The 20672-nt window shown below is 33.4% G+C and overlaps 1 protein-coding gene across 5 annotated transcripts; it reads left to right on the top strand.

Annotated features, from left to right (window-relative positions):
• The first annotated feature begins 846 nt into the window (after positions 1-846).
• On the top strand, positions 847-4521 carry LOC118054485 (squamosa promoter-binding-like protein 16). 5 transcript variants are annotated; one of them, XM_073407885.1, is made up of 6 exons: positions 847-1202; positions 1294-1393; positions 1850-1895; positions 2193-2675; positions 3443-3576; positions 3719-4521. In XM_073407885.1, exons 4-6 carry the CDS (start codon positions 2467-2469, stop codon positions 4315-4317), a joined length of 942 nt encoding a protein of 313 aa, XP_073263986.1. In that variant the 5' UTR covers positions 847-1202; positions 1294-1393; positions 1850-1895; positions 2193-2466; the 3' UTR covers positions 4318-4521. The 5 variants fall into 5 exon arrangements, with proteins under 5 accessions (XP_073263986.1, XP_034921983.1, XP_034921984.1 ...); XM_035066092.2 differs by lacking the exon at positions 1850-1895; XM_035066093.2 differs by lacking the exon at positions 1850-1895 and having other exon boundaries at positions 847-1174.
• Positions 4522-20672: the final 16151 nt, after the last annotated feature.

Raw genomic sequence — 20672 nt, forward strand, 5'->3', positions numbered from 1 at the left:
CCCTACCCTAACCCTACCCTACCCTACCCTACCCCCTCTTTTTTGTCCTTGGGTGCTTATGCTCCGTGTTGAGAAAAGGATTCCTAGTGGTAGGACACCTAATGTTCGTATCCTTTGGTAATTTCCCCCGTTCCCAACCACAAATACTTGACTTTTTGTGTTTCGTAAATGTCAACAATAACTTGCTGCTTCGTTTGCACCTGAATTTTATTTAAATTTGATTTTTTTTTAAATTAAGTTTGATTTATATTTTTTTATATCGTTTTGATGTATTGATGTTAAAAATAATTTTTAAAAGATAAAAAAATATCATTGGCATACTTTTCGACACGAAAAACTATTTGAAAAACAACCGCTACCACACTACCAAACACGCTCTAACTCCAATTAAAAAAAAACTAATCACTTCATTATCTCTAAAATTCTAAAAAATCATTTATTTTTAAGATTATAGAATCTTAATAATACTAGAATTCCCGGGGGGGTCTAAATTCATATGAATCTAAATCCTAACTGATGTTGAATTTAATAGCAAACTTGTTTAGTTTTAAAATACGTGTGTCCAGATCTGGGATGATCCGAAACTTGTAAAGGAAGGAAATCAAGATCCAACGGATAAGAGAAGGCCACTACAAACAGCTGTGTGGGACTGGGAGGGTTCTCACGAGTATCAAAAGGGTGTTTGGCTCGGAAGCTCAAGACTCGGAGCCGAGGCCCCAAGAAGAAACATCATCGAATGTGAAACACAAGAAACTCATCTCTCTCAAAGTTGAAAGAAGCAACACCCTGTCCCTTTCCCTACCACTCATTTTTTTTTTTTTTTCCAGAACACTATTTTATTATATGTTCGTTTACTCTTATCACAAGCCCACAAGCCTAAAAAGGAAGGGAGAGAGGCTTGGAAAGGGCGAGTCTTTTACTCTTCATAGCAGTCTCCTTTCCATTTCTCACCTCTCCTTTTCTCAACACTGCACTTGCAAAGTTGAATACATTATCCACTTTCCATGTTACTTTCAATAATTCCTATAATCACACCCTTCTCCCCCAAGTCACTCTCATCCGTTCTCTTGTCCTCCTGCTTCTATGCCCTAGCAGATAGTATAAGCTAAACTCTTTCTTTCTCTTTTAACACTATTGATGCTACTTTTGCTAGAGATTTGTTGGCTGTGATCAGGTCAACAGGAACAGAAGTCGTCTTTCTTGTTCTTCTCTACCCTTGCCAATCTCTTTGTTTCCTTATTTCCACGCTGCTTTAGATTCTGAAGTTTGGCTTCTTTATACTTCAACCTGCAGTTCTTTCCTTTCCCGCCTCATTTTAAAGATTTCTGCATCCTGGGGGTTACCAAGGCTGGATTTCCCCTCTTCTATGCTTGATGGCCTGTTTTTTCTTCAGGTACCCACCTCTAAATCTCAACTTTTTTCTCTCTTGAGCCGATCATTTTTTATTCAGTAATAGTAAAATTTGCATAGCATAAAAGTGTGTGTGTGTGTGTCTCTCTCTCTGTTGCTTGCGATGATGATAAATTTTTGTGAAAGAAGGTACACCCTCCAATAGTAACTTATAAACAGTAAAAGTTCCAGTGACACATGTGGAATAAAGGGGTGGTGGCAGCTTTTGCCAAGAAAAGAAATTGTCTGTTTAAATTAGAGAAAGTTTTTGGCATGCCCCTCTCCCACAATAATTGTCCCCATTAGATGCAATCATTCTGGCCTGTAATCAGATTGTTTAACGGGCTAACCCGTTCATACAAGGTATTTCTGTTCATTAATGAACTTAAGTTTACTTTTGTTGTTTGAAAGCAAAAATGATATGGGAAATTCTTTTTTCATGAAAACAAATATCTTCAAGGCCTCTTGTGGCTGGGATGAGAGGGCTGACTCCCATGATGTGACAGGTATCCAGTCTTTGAATAGCATCGAAGGGTGCACTTTATTATTAAAAGGGCAACGATTGTCGTGGCCCATTTTACTCATTTTCCTTCCTTCAGATACTATTGCTCTATCCTATTAACTGCATTTACAAGTGGATATTTTGTCATGTAACTTGGATAAAGAGGTGTAAGCTATCGCTTTATCTACAAGCAAAGCACCAGCTAAAACTTTGTCCGGGTATATTAAGTTCAAAGACAAAATGCTTGACAGTTCTTGCTTTCTTTGATCTTTATTCTGGTAATTATTTGCTGTTCTTGCAGACTGTGCAATGATTGACTTGGTGGATCACTTGGAGAAGCATTTAATGGTACTGTGGGAAAGAGAGAAATAGATTTGCAAAACAAGAATGCTCTGTGTTTAAGACTCCTTGGGAAATAGCTGAATTGGAATAGCAAAGCAGTCCTCAATTCACTCAAATTACTGTACCAAGCAGTTTAAGAGTACGTCGGGCTACAGGGTATTGTTCAGTAGACTTAAAGCTTGGGCAATTCTGGTGATTTCAGGGACAAGTGTAAGGATCCTAGGGACTCTTTAATGGAATCAGCCCCTTCTGGATCTTTGAAGAGAGCCAGGACACTTAAAAATGCAACCCGAGTCCCCTCATGCTTGGTTGATGGATGCACTTCAGACCTTACCAAATGTAGGGATTACCACAGGCGACATAAAGTATGTGAGCTCCACTCCAAGTCGCGTCAGGTTTTTATTAAAGGTCAGGAACAGCGGTTTTGCCAGCAGTGCAGCAGGTAAGGACTGACATACTTGTGAATGTAGAGAGTTGTTTGAATTCTAGCCACTTCACCTTTTTGCTTTTTGTTAATTAGAATTAATTTTTAATTGAACAAAATCGAGTGCAGCATCCTTTTTGTCGAAGTTGCTGTATGCTCGCAGCTGTGGAATTGTTTAAATTCTCTGTGCATGTTCTCCTTGCACTTTGTTTTTGATTTGTTTCCAGCTCTTTGGTTGTTGAGTTGTTGAGTTGTTGAGTCTGACTCTTTTGTTAAATCCTAAAACTTGCATGACTATATATTAGCTTGGGAACAACACTATCATGGGGTTTAACGCACATTCTTATCTTCAACAAGTGAGACTCTATTGATTGTCCATCATTCTTTGCATTACATAAGGTTCATTCACTATGAATTCAGAGGATCGGCTCCCTATTTTCCGTCTAATAAAGTTTTGGCTTACAAAATGTTTGGTTACTATAAGATCAAACAACCAGTTTGCTTTGCTATGATTGTCTAAGCTGATCCAATTAATGCCACTCTGCTGTTATGAAGAGGTCTAAAAGGAACGTAAGTTGTGGAGGAAAACAGATTGGTCGGGAAAGGTGTAGTTGATCCAAGCTAATTGATTGGGAAAATGTTTGCGATACGATATAGTAAAAGTGAGGGGATCTAAGATTTTCCCTATTTTTGAATATCCTACTAGATTTTCCCTAGAAAGAAAATTTTTTGGCCACAATTAGCTGGTGCGAAATATTACTGCTACTAAATGCCCCTTCTAATAGGTTCCATTCGTTGGGCGAGTTTGATGAGGGAAAGCGAAGCTGCAGAAAACGTCTTGATGGACATAATCGGCGGCGAAGAAAGCCCCAGCCAGAATCACTTTCAGTAAATTCTGGAAGGATATTTTCCAACCAAGGTTTGAATTCTAACTTAAATAAAATTGTGTTTGGAGAGTTGTCTCTTTCCCACCATTCAGTTTGTCTTCCTGCATCAAAGGAGTTCAAAAGGACACCACTACTTTGAATATTGTTGAATCATATAAATTTACTTTGTTGTAGGTACTAGATATCTACATTTTGGTAGCTCTCAAATATTTTCAACCAGTGTTATGAGCACTGTTTGGACTGGAGCTGCAAAAGCAGAGAGTGATCCAATGCTGAATACTAGTCAATCCTCGATGAACTTCGGTGGCAGAAAAAATCTTTTTCCTGGCTCCTTGTCTTCCAACTATAAAGAAGGAAAGCAGTTCCCTTTCTTGCAGGGCACCAGTTCCACAATTCCCGGAGATTCTGTTCATCTAGATGCCAATTCAACGTTAGGAAGCAGTGGCAACAGCCAGAAATTGTTCTCTGATGGGCTAAACCGAGTCATAGACTCCAACCGTGCTCTCTCTCTTCTGTCATCTCCACCATCTGAGACTCGGGAGATTGGTTTGAGCGACATGATGCAGCCAGACCTGAACTCTCCTGCTCAGTCCTTGATCCCAAGCTTGAACTATAATGCCCTTGGAATGGAAAGTGAACCAGCAAGATCTGTTTTGGTATCTGATGGCAGCAGCGGCAATGCCAACCTCAATTGTCAGCATATGTTTCAGATTGAACCTGATAGGTCATCTGCAAATGGATCTCACCAGACACTTTCCTTCTCATGGGAGTAGTACATGCCATTTCTAGTTCTAGTCTCCCCCTCCTCATCTAAATCTGATCAATAAAAGAATTTATTGCCCCTTAATTCTGAAACTTTTAAGATGTTCCATTTTGTTTGCATCACCACTCCAAACAACTCTGGTGATTTTTAAGATTCTAAAATATTGTAATATGCATGCATGTAATGTTCTCTTCATAGGAATTAAATTTATGCACCTCCCAGAAAGAAAAAAAGCACGATCAATGGAGCTATCCTAATGCCATTCTTGTAGAGCTCATTACAGGATGAAATTGTTGCCATGCTTTTATCAGGTGCTGGGTGTGTATCTCGTGTGTAGTATGTGATACCCAAGGAAAGATTCCAAAGGAATAGAGACCTCCAGATGCTTAATAAAAAAGACAAAAACGAAGGATAAAAAGGATGGGATAGAAATTCTGTGCTTCTTTATTTTGCCAAATAATGCTGTGTAATTCAACCTTCCCTCGTGAATCATCCCCAACTGTCCAGGGAAACTTTAATTCACTTGGCATTAATTATAATCCTATCAACATCTCGAATGCCAAATTTTTTTTGTTATTTTCTTTAGCTTTTCCCTTTAAGACTCTTAAATCTCCATTTGTTTACTAAAAAATAATATATATATTGTAGAAAGTGAATTATTTTTTATGTTTTACAGTGTAAAAAAAAAAATTAAAAAATAATTTTTATTGTTTAATTATGTAATGAGAAATGAGTTTAAAATATTTTTTTTTTCAAGTTTATTAAAAGATTGAAACCTTCTTACTAATAAAGAAATTGAAGGGGAATGAGATTTTAATAAAATTTAATTTTACTTTGTGTTTTTATTTTTAAATTTTTAAAAAATGTTTGTTTTAGAGAATATATATATTTTTTTAAAATTAATTTTTTATTTGACTGTAAAGTATTCTCCTTAAGTTATCAAATATTAAAAAGTAAAAAAAGTGATCTTTTAGAAAAGTGTTTTTTTTTTAAAAAAGAAATGGGGATTTAATGTTTAATTTGATTATCAAAAATTGTTTTACTGTGTTATTAAAGTTCAGAGTTTTAGAAAATTCAAGATTTACAAAGAACTTAAGAAGTTAATTTTCTTTTAGTAAAATTAGCGTGAATATGGGAGTTTTCATACAGGAGAAACTTATCCCTAATGTCTGAAAATTGGTATGAGAATATTGTTGAAATTAAAAGAAAAAAAGAAATCCAGAGGTTCCAGATTTTTATAAATGATATCGAAGCCGACCCTCCTGGCCCGACATGTCGTACAGAACAAGAACCTTAATAGGGAGTTGTCAATTGAGCCAACCTTTGAAGCTATTACCTCTTCTATGGGCCAATTAACAGTACAGCATCCATGATAGTTGTGTCCAATATTAACCTGGAAATCCAAACTGGTAACAACCATCTGCCAACTTCAACCATGATAAAATAAACGTAATTTTTTATTCGATAATTAGATGATAATTAGATGAGACTCGATCTAGTAGGATATTCTACTGTACCAATTATAAAATTAATTTATAGTAAAAATACACACATTATATCAAATTGTACATCAATTACTATGATTTATTTTAGCATGGGAGACCTTGGCGACTTCTTTTTCTTTTTCTTGAACAAGCAATGGCAATGATTTCTTCGCTTGTGAAATCCTTCAACGAAAGAACCTTAAGAAACAGTATGAAAAACAGGTAGATATGATGCGATGGTTCTTGAATCATCAAGAAGAAAAGGCTTTGCAGAGACAAGGGCGGTCTCCTTTCGGTTAATTAAGCGAGTAACCGTGCATGGATCTTCAAAAGGTTAGAGCCATGTATCTGAGTCCTTGGGTTGGCACTTTGCAAGTCAAAAGACATCAGATAGAAATTCGTTTATCATGCCCAAACACAAATCTGATAGTATTGTTGATTCACGTTCATATGTCTTTTGGACCGTCCAAGGATGGTTTATGCTCCATCGTAGCGTGTAATAATGTCAGTTTTTTTTTTTTAAAAGGTCCTTCTTGCTTACGACGAGCTTCAATCACATGAGAATGTCTTATTTACTCTCTTTCCTTTCATAAACAAATACTTTCACAGTGTTTGGGAACATGTCGGTTGAAACTGATGCTGGTTTATTAAAAATTTGATTTTTTATAATTTTAGATTATATTGATACGATGATGTTAAAAATTACTTTTAAGAAATTAAAAAAATTATTTTAACATATTTTGTGAAAAAAAATTTAAATTACCATATTTTCAAACATTTTTTTTTTTATCACGGATAATAGATTAAAAAAACAAAAGAAAAGGAACCGTATCTTCTTAATAGTTAATTATGTGCCTTGGTAGGGAAGTATCAACACCATGTTATCCCATCATCCATATCTCAGGAAAACAGTTCAAATTAAAGCATCTCAAATTTATCCATTCAAAATCTTCGATCGCAATGGGCGGTGGGCCAACAGTATGTTTCATGTTTATCGGGACCACTTTTTCCAATTCACACCGAGGCCCTTCGATTACAATTTGCTCCAATTATCGGTCATTTAATACCTAATCAAGGGGCACCAAATCGTCATAAGAAGGAATAATTATCCTATCTACATATATTTGCAGTTTTAGACGGCTAGATTCGGACGCCCCTTGCTCCATCTGCATATATAGATCAAATGCGTCTTCCGAATGGACATAGGCAAAAGAATTATAATCTTAACTACATATCCAAACACATAATTCCTCCTAGCTTCCACTAGCTTGACAAAAGAAAAAAAAAATGGAAGCAAAACACCAGGGATCAATTCGTGGGTTTGTGAGAGGCAAGCAGCTGGTCAAGTCTTTGTTTCGAGTCACCAAGCCTTCTAAGCCAGTGCAATCTTGTAGCAAGGTCAGTCCTAGCCGCCCGTGTACTCACGTAGATTTTCCGACTCGCCAGAGTTATTACGCAAATCCTCCATCCTTCCAAAAGGTTTCCACGACCAAGTTGAGAAGTTTTCCAGACTCTGGTGGTGACGAAAATGTAGACATGAAAGCTGCAACCTACATTTCGTATGTTCGAGAGCGATTCAAGCTTGAAAGAGCTGATTTCGAGGCTTTGTAAGGTGTAGCATGAATTACTCCCTGTGATCACTCACTCAGAGTTAGAGATTGATCAGCTTGTTTTTTTTTTTCACAAAAAAAAGATAAAAGATACTTATATGGAAATAAATAAATAAATATATTATGTATCTTACATCCTTCCTTGTATCTATGTATGAATCTTATTATGGATAATTTTATATATCTGTAAATTTGCAGTAGTCCTCGATAGAGGTTGACACTAAAAATATAATTACACAAGTAAAAAAATAAGCTAGCCCCTTCTCATGTCAGAGATTAACACTGTCAGTTATATATATTATTTAAACCAACTGCATGTTTTAAATTTAGATAGCGAAGTGTAGTGATGAGGGGAAAAAATGTACTGCTCATATAATTAGATTAAGATCTACTCATAATAAAACAAGAAAGTACAAAATCATGATCATTTATGTTATCATTAACATGAAATCCTATTACTAAGTTGAAAATAATTAATAGCATAGGCTTGGAAAAAATCAATTGTTTGAAGTTTAACATCATTTTTGGAATGGATTCGGATTGAGCACCACACCATAGCCATAGCGATTAGATTGGTTAATTCATCTAGAAGCATCTGATATATTAAAATACAATTCCTGCATGCAACCAGGGACGTAACATTTTAACTGGAGCTCCATCATAAAAACTCTAGGGTTGGAGGGGGTAAATGCTTAACTGTTGTGGAAAGTTTTAAAATTGTGTAAAATTCCCACCATGCTCAAAATTATAGCATAACAGTACCTTAGCATATTATTCAATGAGCTTACAACATGAGGAAACTTATCAGGTTTAGACATCATAAAAATTGACAGACTGAAAATTTATTTTTTAGATAATTGTGGGTGTTCGGGTTAGCTTATGCATACTTCAACTAATCTCTCAAAACCTTAAAGTTAACAATTAGATAAGCCTTCAGTGGTCGTGAGAGGACTCAAACTCATGACCATTAAGGAGTAAACTCAAGGCCTGACCAATTAAGTTACCTTTTAGAGTTATTAAGAGCTCTTTCTTATTTTTAGATTAACATGGGTGTTCGGGTTAACTTGCACACCTCGACTAATTTTTTGGATCTTAAAGTTAATGACCATATAAGCTTTCAGTAATCCTAGGATTTGTGAAATTCAAACTAATAATTTTTGGAAAGCAAATTCAGGACCTGAGTAATTGAATGAGTGGTGATACATAATTGTTTTTAGTTGGTACTGGAGCGATTTGTCTGGAGATAACGCTCCACAACCAGCTTCTTGTAAGGATTATAGAGCTCTTGATCGCATGACACAGCTCAACAAAATAGCTGTACCATCCTATCTATTTAAGGTTTGAGAATAGATTAACTGCGTTGCAAAATTAGGATATAGAACATATTCACATACATATAAATAAGCTAACCAGTTATATGTGCTTTAGACCCAGAACCTCTTATCAAAAGATAATAATACATTCTGAAACTTTCCGGTCATATAAAAGTTTGATTATATATATTCAGCTAAAAAAAAATAGAAAACAAACAAACAAACAGAACATTGCAAGTCATATTCGATTCATGAGCTGACATGTTTTCAATTATAATTAACAGGCACAGAGGCAGTCACTTAAATTTGTCACCCATTTTCATTTCCTTATTTTTCATTTATTTTTTTAGTTTTTATTTGCATGTGTAAAGTAGTGTTTGGTTATTTGTCTGAATAGAAAAAACAGAAACAATAAAAATAAAAATATATTTGATTAAAGAAAAAAATATAAAAATAAATGAATATATTTGTTTATGAGATATATAATTTAGAAAATTTTAAAATGAATTTCTATACTTTCAAAACAGGAGGTATGAAGAAGACATGTATTCAGAGATAATATTTATTATTTTTTATTTCTAAAATATCATTGTAAAAAACTCTCAATTACAAAATTATCCAACTAAGACATATGATGATAAAAATAGTTATTATTATAATTTTAAAATTCAAATTGGGGGCTGATCCAGGGCAAAGCTTGGGTCAATGGTCGAGGTCCAAGCCATGGATTAAGTTGACCTGTATCAGTGTAAGAACAAAAATAGTTATTATCAAAGTTTTAAAATCCAGTTTGAAGGTCGACTTGAGTGGCCATATATTCACTTTTGCCGATGGAATTACCGACGGTTTGTATTCCGTCGGTTAATCCGTCGGCAAAAACCGTCGGTAATTCTGACGGGCAATCGACATGTCACCGCACGGACCTGCTATTCAAATCCCTCGGTGATTCCGTCGGTATTTTTAACGGTGCACCGGTCACGTCACCGGTACGGATCTGGCATTTCAAATCCGTCGGTGATTCCGTCGGTATTTTTTGACGGTGAACAGGTCCCATCACGCATACGGGCCCCAGTTTTTAATTCCGTCGGTGATTCCGTCGGAAAAATCACCCGCTAAAACCCCCACGCCACTGCCCGTCCTTTTTTCATTAATTCTGAATTTTCGGTCGGTAATTCGGTCGGTAATTACCGACGGCCTATTTCCGTCGGTAATTACCGACCTAATTACCGACGAATATTTTCCGTCGGTGATTTCGGCTGAAAATTACCGACAAAAAAAATTCCGTCGGTATGTCTGTTGGTATTTAGCGAATTTCTGGTAGTGAGATACCACAGAAAATTAGTGTTGCTGTTAAACTTGATCGGTAGTGGGTTTGCTAAAGTGGTGCAATTTGATCTCAGGAAAGGGAAAAAAGAGATCCGTTGAGATACAGAAACTAACTTAATGGATATATAGGTGGATCTTTGGGGTTGGCGCAATTCTACTTCGCCGGCTGTGACCTGTGATGTAAACCCACCATGCATGGGCAAGAATGTATGTAGATTATATATTCCACTGTGCTTCATTTAAGCTTCTCACGGGCCAAGCCCAAATGATATGCAAATTCTTCTTCTTCTTCTTCTTCTTCTTCTTTTCTCTGGCAAACGTCTACTGGGTTCTCTGTTATTTTTAGCTTTCTTCCTCGACGATGTTGCTTGGCATACTTGTGATTCTCTTCCTCCAATTTTTTTAGATAATGAATCTTTTATGGCTTATTAAAAATAAAATTTACTTAAGGTGTGGTTGTTGAGTCATGATATCAGCCCAGATAGGGAATTATGTAATCTCAGGGTACTGATCCATTTTAAACAAAAACAAAAAATAAAATAACATCATTGACATTATTTCAATAGTATCCACATAAAATCCCACCAAGAATTCTAAGCGTGAAGTCCACAAGAGGATCCATCAATCTAAACACTCATAAATAAGATATCACACACTGCTTCCATTGAAGTGTTTTTTTTTTTTTCCTTTCAACTTGGATAAAATTATTTCTTTGTATTTTTTTACGAAATATTCCAACACCAAATTCACTATTTACTAATCATTGGTAAAATAATGTATTCGGGTACTTCTATTTGAGTGGATAATCAACCACAACAGGGTATTAATTTATAAGTCATTTAAATAAATAGAATTGTAATTAGCCATTGATTATTTTATAGATTGTTTGGAATTCCGTGAATTTAATTCAATTCATATTATTATTATTTTTTTTGAATAATTTTTAGAATATTAATTTAAATTCTAAATAGAATTCAATTCATAAATGTACATAAGCAAATAAGTTTGGGGGATCTCTAACTTGATAACGTAATTTCACTTAAAATTAATATTTAAAAAATATCCACATTTTTATTCCCTCCTGAAACCCCTAAAATAAATAACTCTGTCTCCGTCAAAAAAAAAAAAAAAACCCTCGTTTTTCTTGTCTATTCAAAGCTTTGGCTTTTTTGGCCCGAAAATAAAATCCCCCCTCTCAACACAACAAAACATTGAGAAAGCACAATTCTTTGTGGTTGATTATCACGGACACATCAACTAAACATCATAATTAAAAAGAAAAATAATCAAAATTGTCAATTTGCATTACAAAAATCTCTATCAATACAAAAACAATTCTTATAATAACCGAAACCCATCTCAAGTACAGTTCTGATTGCAAAAAAAATATAATTTTTGAAGTTGAATAAGATCGGAGTATATATCAAGCAAGCCATGGATGCGATTTGGTCAGAAAAAATATTTATCTTCTTCAGTGATGGGGCTCGTTGCTTCTTCTTTCTCGTACCAAGTTTGTTTCTTGTAGCAGTGTTTGATTCTTGCATTCTTGGATTTTTTGTTGGTCTGTATATGTTTGTTTGTTTGTTTTTTTAGGGCTACTTTTGTTGTCTTCGACAAAGAGATTTTCTCCGTAACAAAAGAAAGGAAGAATAAAAACATGGGAGGGCTGATTTGTTTATGTGATCTTTTATTTTAAAAAAATCACTCTTTTTTATTTTGAGTTGAGAAAAAAAAAACCTATAAGATAAAATTTAAAAGGATAAAATCAGATTTTAAGTAGGTAATGGATAATGATGTAGCCGAACTGAAACTCCACTCATATCCAATTAAAACATTATAATATATATATATATATATATATTAACTAACAGTTATAGAGCATGGGCAACAACATTAACATCTCTCTTAATAAAAGCTTTGGTTTCTGGCCAAGATTTTGATTGAAAAGTTTTTTAAAATAAATATATATTTTCAAAAAAAAAATTAACAATTTTTTTTAAAAATAATTAATATGAGATAGGTCTATTTACATCTTTTTTAAAAATGCTTATATTTTATATCATGAATTTCTTACGATATGGATGCATTTTTTTAAAAAAATTAAAATTAAAATATTATTGGCATTAAAAGAAAATCTGAGTGTCAGCTTTAGTATCCACATAAAATCAATTTTATTACACTCGGCTTATTCATAACCAGGCTTGAGAAATGACTGGGTCAACTCGGTTTCATCTGAATTAATTCAAAATAACATAATTTTAATATTTTTTTAAAAAATAAAATGATATTATTTAAAAATAAATAAATAAATAAAATGGTCAAAATAAATCTTTTCCGATTAGATTAACCTAATTCAACACAGTCAACTCCTATTTATTTCAATGCGAAACTTGTCCTGGATTATATTACTCATCAATAATTCTTGTTAAACCGATCCAAATTTAATAACGCTGCATAAAATCCCACCGAGATGTCTCAGAATGAAGTCAACATCGGGATCCATCAAGCAAAGTACTTGATATATACAAGCACTCATAAATAAGGTATCACACTGCTTCCAATAGTGTTTTTTTTTCCCCCCCTTCAACTTGGAATAGAATTATTTCTTCGTGTTTTTGCACAAACTATTCCAACACCAAAATTACTATTTACTAATCATTGATGAAAATTTCGGATACTTATATTTGGGTGGATAATCAACCACAGTTCACAGGACAAGGATTAATGATTTACAAGTCTTTCTAAGTAAAATAGAACTGTACGCAGCTGGTTACTTTAAGTAGTTGTTTAGGTCTCGCTGGAAGCTTGTCTATCTCAGGACATCAAAAACAAAAAGTCTAGGAACTGATAAAATATTTAAAGAATATTTGTGCTTTTGCTAGCGAGGACATTACTTGTGGAAAGTTTGCAATTTAAATCGATAAAGTTGGCGATTGCTATTTGATTTCATGGGTGGAAGAACACAGCAATAAATGGAACTCTTTATTGTGATTCTTTTACATCTGAAAGATATGCACGTCGCTGTTCTTGCTCTGCTTCTCCCATGTGCGCAGTACGGCGTCGGCTAGTGGCCTGAAGATAAATGTAAAGTTGGCAAGCTAATATTATTGGTGTAAAACGTGAGCCCTAAATTACGGTATCACCATCCTTCAGCATGCATTGATTGAGTAAATTACAATTCAATCCTTTTATTTGTAGGATTTTATAAATTAGTCTCCAACTTTGAAAATTACACATTGATCCTTTAACCAAAGTTGATTAAAGACTCCTTTTAAAAGTCCAAATTGCACTTTTGACTCCTTTTAAAAGTCCAAATTGCACTTTTGATTTGTATTAAAGACTCCTTTTAAAAGTCCAAATTGCACTTTTGATTTGTATTATTTGGGAATATAAAACTCGATTTATGGAATCAAAATTAAATGGAGCAGGAAAGGATTATGAACTTGGGCAAGGAGTCTGAGCCCGACTCCTAAGGACATGGGTTGGAGCAAGATCTCGAGCCCATGCACCATGCATTGGTATATGCCCAACCTGTTAGGTGTGACACACCCGAGTGGTGCTAAGCAAATGTCCACCACCCGATTAGGAGCGCTGCTCAACATGCAAAGTGTTGGTCATGCACCCCCGCATCTCCATTGGGCTCCATCATGCCCCCAAGCCCAATGCATCCAAGTACAGCCACACATTTCGAGCGCAAAATGCTTGGGTGTAGGGTTACTTGAACTCATTTTTCATCTTTAGTAGGTCCAAACACTTTGCTCAAGACTAGTTCTTCATTGAAAATTTTTTATAAGCCATTCCCTAATTTCAAAATATAAAAACTTTATTTGTGCTTTACTTAATTAATTATTTAGGTCTTGAATTTATTATTTAAAAGTTATTAGTTTGAGTATTATAAATTTTAAAATTACTAAAAATTTAATTAATTATTAATTTTATAATCTTAAAAGATTAATCCAGATATATATATATATAAATTGATTTGGATATTTACAATTAAAAAAAAATCCCAACCTTCCAAAGACATCGAAACGTGGCACTGTGCTCCAAGACAAAAGACATGGAAGACAACTAGGCAAAGAAAACTTGTTGAGTGTTTCAAGGAATAAGACTTTGGCTAATGTATCAGAGAACCAACCCCTGTAGATCGATTAAAGATGTTTACAAAATAGGCTTACGGTCCACGTGCCATTATTGCTGACGTTGATAGTGTTTACCTTAAAATAGAAAGAAATCTGACATCGCTAAAGTACTAGCCTCCTAGAGTGGCCCTCTTCATCGTCTCCGGCCATCGGATTCCACTGCATCTTCATGGTCCCCCACCAACCATTTCATTATTTTCACTAACCAAGTTATCTCTAATTAGTAAATCACATACAATCAAGTTAGGGTTAAACTTGGATTCAAGGAGTGACTCAGTTTTCCTCATCTATTGCTAATTTTGGTATCTTGCAGAGCTTGGACTAGAACCCGTTCCAAGCTTTGCAGAATTAAGAGATAATTCATGGGTGTAATCAACCATTTAATCTTCCTATTTCATGTAACTTGAACATTTAGATTCTTTGTTTCACCAAATCGGCAAGTACTTGAACGTAAAGTCAAATTAGCTGAGGAAACCACCCCGAAATTCTCTGCTTTTAACCCCTTGAATATCAAGCAACAGTCTATCAGCATCAATTGACACGTACCGCATTTGATTTCACACAAGGAAAAGCACTGCAACAAGTTTGGCTAGGGGAGATGGGTAATACATGGTAAAACACACACACACATATTAAATTAACATAAATGTCTAAATCAGCTTATTCACAAATCAATTAATTCTATATATAAACTCTAAAATTAATAACTTATAAACTTCTAATAACTCTGAAAAAAACTCAAACATATACCATTAAAAAATAAATTTAAAATTTAAACCAGTTTTGCTCCGTCATTCACGGTAAAAATATGTTGACTTCAGCTTGTTGATGCATCGGGCTACATTTTGTATCTGTACGACCACCTCATCTGTCAAGTGGCCCGCCACCCACGGTGGTCATAAATAAAGGAGCTGCAAGTAAAGATTGCACATGGTTGATCAGTAGTCGCAATCAAATTAATAGGGAAGTAGCTTCACTCATTGCCATGTACCTAAATTGAATCCTTTTGTTTTCTACGCTTACAAGTGTGCTAATTCTTCCGTCCTTGCCTGTCTGAAAACATAATACATTGTTCCAATTTCTCCGTCTGTCCATGCATGATAGCTGGTAGGAAGCTTACCGAATATTATAAGCCATGAAACAAAGCAAAAGATAGGAAATTAAACAGAAACTATGGAACCCAAAAAAAGAAAAAAAAAAAAAAAAGAAAAGAGAGAGAGACAAAATTAATCAGTTACTAGTCCGTGTCAGGCTAACTTGGAAGCTTTAATTAAGAGATTGGAAATTAAACAGTAACTATGGAACCCCAAGAAACTAAAAATAAAGCTTTAATTAATTTGTATTATTTATCAAGAACCTGCATTCTATAGCTAGCACCAGAAGAAGCAAGTTAACTAGCCATGCCTTTGCACATTAGGATCGGTGAATTGGACTGGATAAAGCCACGGTTATTTTACAAATACAGGCCTTTGTGTGTGATAAAAATCATATCATGCATGTATTAATTGTTTTTGGTTCAAAGGCTAGTTTGTGAAAGGTAAGTTATGTTGCTGTTAATAATAATAATCATCCCAAATTAAATTTCTGCTCCTCATTTTGAGACCAATCAAAAGGGTCCTGTTCAAATTGATACAATCTAATAGTTATGTTATGTATTTAATAATTTTGCTATATATGAAGTAAGGTTTAGTTTTTTTTATTATTATTAATATGGGTGTCTGGGTTAGCTTGCACTTACCTCAACTAATTTCACGGGTCCTAAAATTAATGACTATATAAACCTTCAGTAGTCATTATATTAGCAACCATAAAGCTCAAATCTGAGATCACATGAGTAGAAAATCCCTTAATCCAAAGTCTTATTACCGGACTATTTACTATATAGTTATTAAGGTTTGGTTTTAATTTCTTTAGTTGTTCCATAATGAGGAAAAATCATTCAAAACCCAATAAAATTTAATGATAAACAAAAAAACGAAAGTGGGTTCTCATGACTTTTAATTTCTAGTAATGTTGAAGATGTAAATTTAATCTCTATCCTTCCTCTAACTGTTTTATATTTTCAACTCTTAAGTGATTCATAAATATGAATTTGACCCAATTTCTCTCAAGGAAATGTTAGGTTTGTGTTTAATGCACATATTATTCTCGTTCTTCTTCCGCTTCCTCTTCTTTTTTGGCCTTCAGGCACTACTAACTAAACGGGTGGAGGTTTTGGCTATTTGATTTTTATTTTGGTTTTTTTCTTCATACATAGTTGTATACATACATACTCGGGAAAAAAAAAGAAAGAAATATTGTACAATACCATCCATCATAGCATTTATATACCTAGCCCTGTTCCTGCTTCCACTTCTTTAATATTCTTTTGATTTACCGACCCTCTTTTCTTAGAAGGAAATAATAGTGGACCACCCGATTCTAGCATTTCCATAGTTACAATATGGAAGCATTTCACTGGCATGCATGGTACTTTGATAAATGCTCGAGATAAAATGAAAATGCTCACCCCTAATTAGCTTTATATATATATATATATAGAATTGAATGTTAAATTGCAGTCTGGAACTTATTTACTACAGTCAAGCTATGATGTGTTCCCAAATCTTAGCAAAGATGAAGGAACCCCGAAGATATTTAATTGGAATAGAACCTTGCAACCACTACAATCTAACTCGATTGATTAATTTCATATTCATGCATGAACGCCAAAAACACCACGACAGTATACCATAGAATGCAATGATATGCCTTTAAACCCTGGTTTTTTTTTTTTATAAATATATAGTCGGCCGTAAGAGAGAAAGATCTGCTTCTCTGTATTCGTCTTTGGCCAATTCTCGCCAACATATACAAACTTCAATTATAAGTATCCTTCTCCCATATATGCAAACATGCTTCCCCGTAAAAATAAAAGATATATATATATATATATATATATATATATATATATATTTTGAAACAAGTATCTAGATCAGCTGAACTTTGTTATATAGTTATCACAGACTAGATCTGACTTAGTAGGTCAACTTCACATCTCATCGATTCAAAATCTAACCTTGATTGAGTTTGTTTTCAAACCAAATACGAAATTGATCTAATTAAACTCAAATGATTTATGAATTAACTTGTGATTCAATTAATCTGGTTGGGATCAATTTTAAGAATTTTTTAAAATTTTTTATTTAAAATAATATCGTTTTAGCTTTTTAAAAGTTTTTTTTTAATTATTTCTTTTTAAAAAATCCAAAACAATTTTGAGTTTAAAATATACATTGGTTAACCTATAAGTTGATTTGACTGACCCGGTTTTAAACCAAATTTGATAACTATGCTGGCATTTATATTAACTTTGAGTATTGAGCCTTTGTGTAACAGAAAAATACACTATCTAATTAATTTGAGGATGAGTCCCGCTATGTATTTTCAGATTAAGAACTCTCATGTTTTCAATTTAATCCCCCCTAAAAGTCTAGTGTTATCCAAAATAAAATAAATAAGATACTAGTGAAAGATGATTCCGTGTATCTCATACCGTGACATATTTTTCTGGGTGGAGTAAATGCCAATTGCTCCTTCATTATCTTGACGTTGAGCTTAATTGCCCATCTCCGGTTGTCTGCATTAAATATCAACGACAGAGCTGCTTTGCTCCGTCACTTGATGGCTGGTCGAACAGTGATACGCAAAGGCAAAGGCTCACCAGCCATGTCTTATGTTACTGGACCACTTCACAGTGTTCGAAACTGAGCTTTCCAGCAGGTGAACACATGTGGGCTTTGTTTTTGTCATCAGCGTTCTTGATGTGCGTTTGATGATGGACGGAAACTTTTATCAGAATTTTTCTCCTGTAAATCTTTTATTATTATTAATATTAATATTAGTGCCTAGGATAGTTTGAGTGCACCTAAATTAATCTCACGGATCCTAAAATTAATGATCATATAAGTTTTCAGTGATATTAAGATTTATAAAACTCACATTGATTATCTATAGAAAATAAATCTAGAACATAACCAATTAAATTACATATTTCATAATTAAATTAAATTAAATACAGTGATGGCGGTGATTGTTTTTTTCCTATGAATGCAAGTAATATCATATAGGAGGTTAATTACAAAAATTATACATGCTGCTATTTAATTTTTTTTTTAAAGAAAACAACTTAATTATAGTACTAGCTAGATATATTTTTCAACAAACAATCTCTCTAAAATGTATTAAAGGACTAGAGTCGGTTGAAAACTAAATTGCAACTATAATTCACTTACTGTAACTAATAAATTTGATAGGTGAAAGACCATAAATTAATTAACAATAATGGAAAGCAAATAACTGGAATTTGTCCCACAACAGCTAGCTCAGACAAAGAAGAAAAGAATCGTAATTTTTTTTCCAGGAATATAAGGTGGTTGTATATACACACATACATTCTGGACAAACTTGGGACCTCTTATAGATGAAATTAATTAGCTACTCAATTGCAATATTTGTAAGGTCCTCTGTGATTTACAGTGTGTTCTGTTGTATTCTTGCTTTTAATAATAATAATAATAATCGGATGAAAATTGGAGTTTTATTATAGAATTAATTAAGTTTACCTCTCATAATTTCATTATTATGAATTTAGCTTCTCAAGATTGAATTATGGATTTTCTTCTTCTTTTTTCCAAATTAAACCATACATTTTGATTAGGCATGTACACAAAAAAACTTATCAATGAGCTCCATTATTAACTCAAAAACCTAAGATATGAGATTATAGATTGTGATAACTTTATATAAAAAAAATTAAAATAATTATGAAGCTTAATTTTTAATAAATTCATTGTTAAATATTCAAAAAATAAAATAAAATAAAACATAATAAAATGACTTAAGTCTATCCGGATGAACTCGTAAAATATGTGACCTGAGTTATAAGACTAGAATAACCTCATAGAAAGTAAATTAAAATAAATCATGAAGACTAATTCATTATCAATCCAATGCCAAAGGATAAAATAGAAAAAAAAAATCAATTCAAAAAAGACAAAAAAATTGAGTTAATTTTGTTAATCTGTCAAACCCGCGACTTAAATTATAAAACCGATATAATCTTATAGCAGACCAAAATAAATCATGAAATCTAACTTTCAATCAAAATAATTTTGAAGGATGAAATTGAAAAAAAACCTTGAGTTAACTCATTAAACTCGCGAGTATTGGAAAGCTTAGACAACATATACTAGTTGTTAATCAAGCATGAGAAGAAATATTTAAGCTTAAATGGTAAAGCTAGCATGGGTTTTTGCCTATCAGAATTGTCATACTTAACATATTCAAAAAGATCTGGTGGCGATCGAGCAATTCGAATCTCTTATAGGCGACAGTACTGCTGACCAATTTATTTAGCACCCTCTTGTTCTCTGTTTTAAACAACGAGAGGTCCACAATGAGAGTCGTTGATGATGTTCAAAACTGGTCGGAATAGGAATATCACGACAGCGATCTGGTCAGATAGCCATGGACGTCCGGCACTTTTGGAAACCGTGGCTTCATCATATGATCAGTAAGCCTAACCAAGAAAACAAAGAGTTGAAGACACCAAGAACAAAAAGTGTAATCTAAGGTGTTAATACGCAGAGATCAATTACTCCTTCTCCTATACGTGAGATAGACTGATGTGCTTTTAGTTACGTGGACGAGAAGTTTAGTAGCAAATTGTTGACTATCTCTTTATTCAAAGGTCCAAGTACCATGCATATCAGAATATGAAGCTCAAATTAACCACACTTTCAGAATTAACATTGATTAATTAAATCTGCAATAAGATTCTGTCAACTTATTGTTTTGATCGATACGGTGCTTGTTTTTATTTTTAGAAAATGATTATTCCCTTTTTCATGTAATTAAGTTGACTAGCATAACAAGTCATGTATTTAATAGTAATGTGAAAGGATTTCAATCAATCAATACTTGACTTCATTGAGATTAATTAGCATGTTGGGTCAAAATATAAATATACATAATTTGTATAGATAAATGTATAGTGGGAAAAATTGAATAATCAGCAGGAAATTAATTCACTATCCCTTCTTATAACTTGAAGGGAATAAAAGAAGGTATGAAAAGCATTGTTGTGAACCCAGCTTTACTGGTCGATCCACTTACTATGGTTGGATGTAAAAAAAGTTTATTGGAAATTGATTTTATTTTCTAGATTAAAATTCTGTTTGATTTTTAAAAAAATAATAAATTAACTTAGATCAATTTCTCATCAACTTATTCAATCTATGTTATGTTTTGGACCTTGTGCATCAACCCAATTGAGTTTAATAATTATGGAGTTAAAAATAATTGAGTCCAGCTTGAGTAAACTTGAATTGTAAAAATAAATTATAAAATCATAAGTAATGCAGAGTACAAATTCTACTCAATAAAGTAATAGCAAAAACTAAGGCTAAACAAAATAAAAAAAAAATCTCATATTAAACATAAATAAAGC

The sequence above is a fragment of the Populus alba genome, chromosome 3 (genome assembly GCF_005239225.2).
Source record: "Populus alba chromosome 3, ASM523922v2, whole genome shotgun sequence".
Classification (NCBI taxonomy): domain Eukaryota; kingdom Viridiplantae; phylum Streptophyta; class Magnoliopsida; order Malpighiales; family Salicaceae; genus Populus; species Populus alba.

Bases quoted from the DNA above. Each gene is read 5' to 3' on its own strand.
- LOC118054485 (XM_035066089.2), top strand. From the start codon at position 2,467: ATGGAATCAGCCCCTTCTGGATCTTTGAAGAGAGCCAGGACACTTAAA. The intron at 2,676-3,442 runs GTAAGGACTGAC...CCCTTCTAATAG, and splicing joins TTTTGCCAGCAGTGCAGCAG to GTTCCATTCGTTGGGCGAGT. The intron at 3,577-3,718 runs GTTTGAATTCTA...ACTTTGTTGTAG, and splicing joins AAGGATATTTTCCAACCAAG to GTACTAGATATCTACATTTT.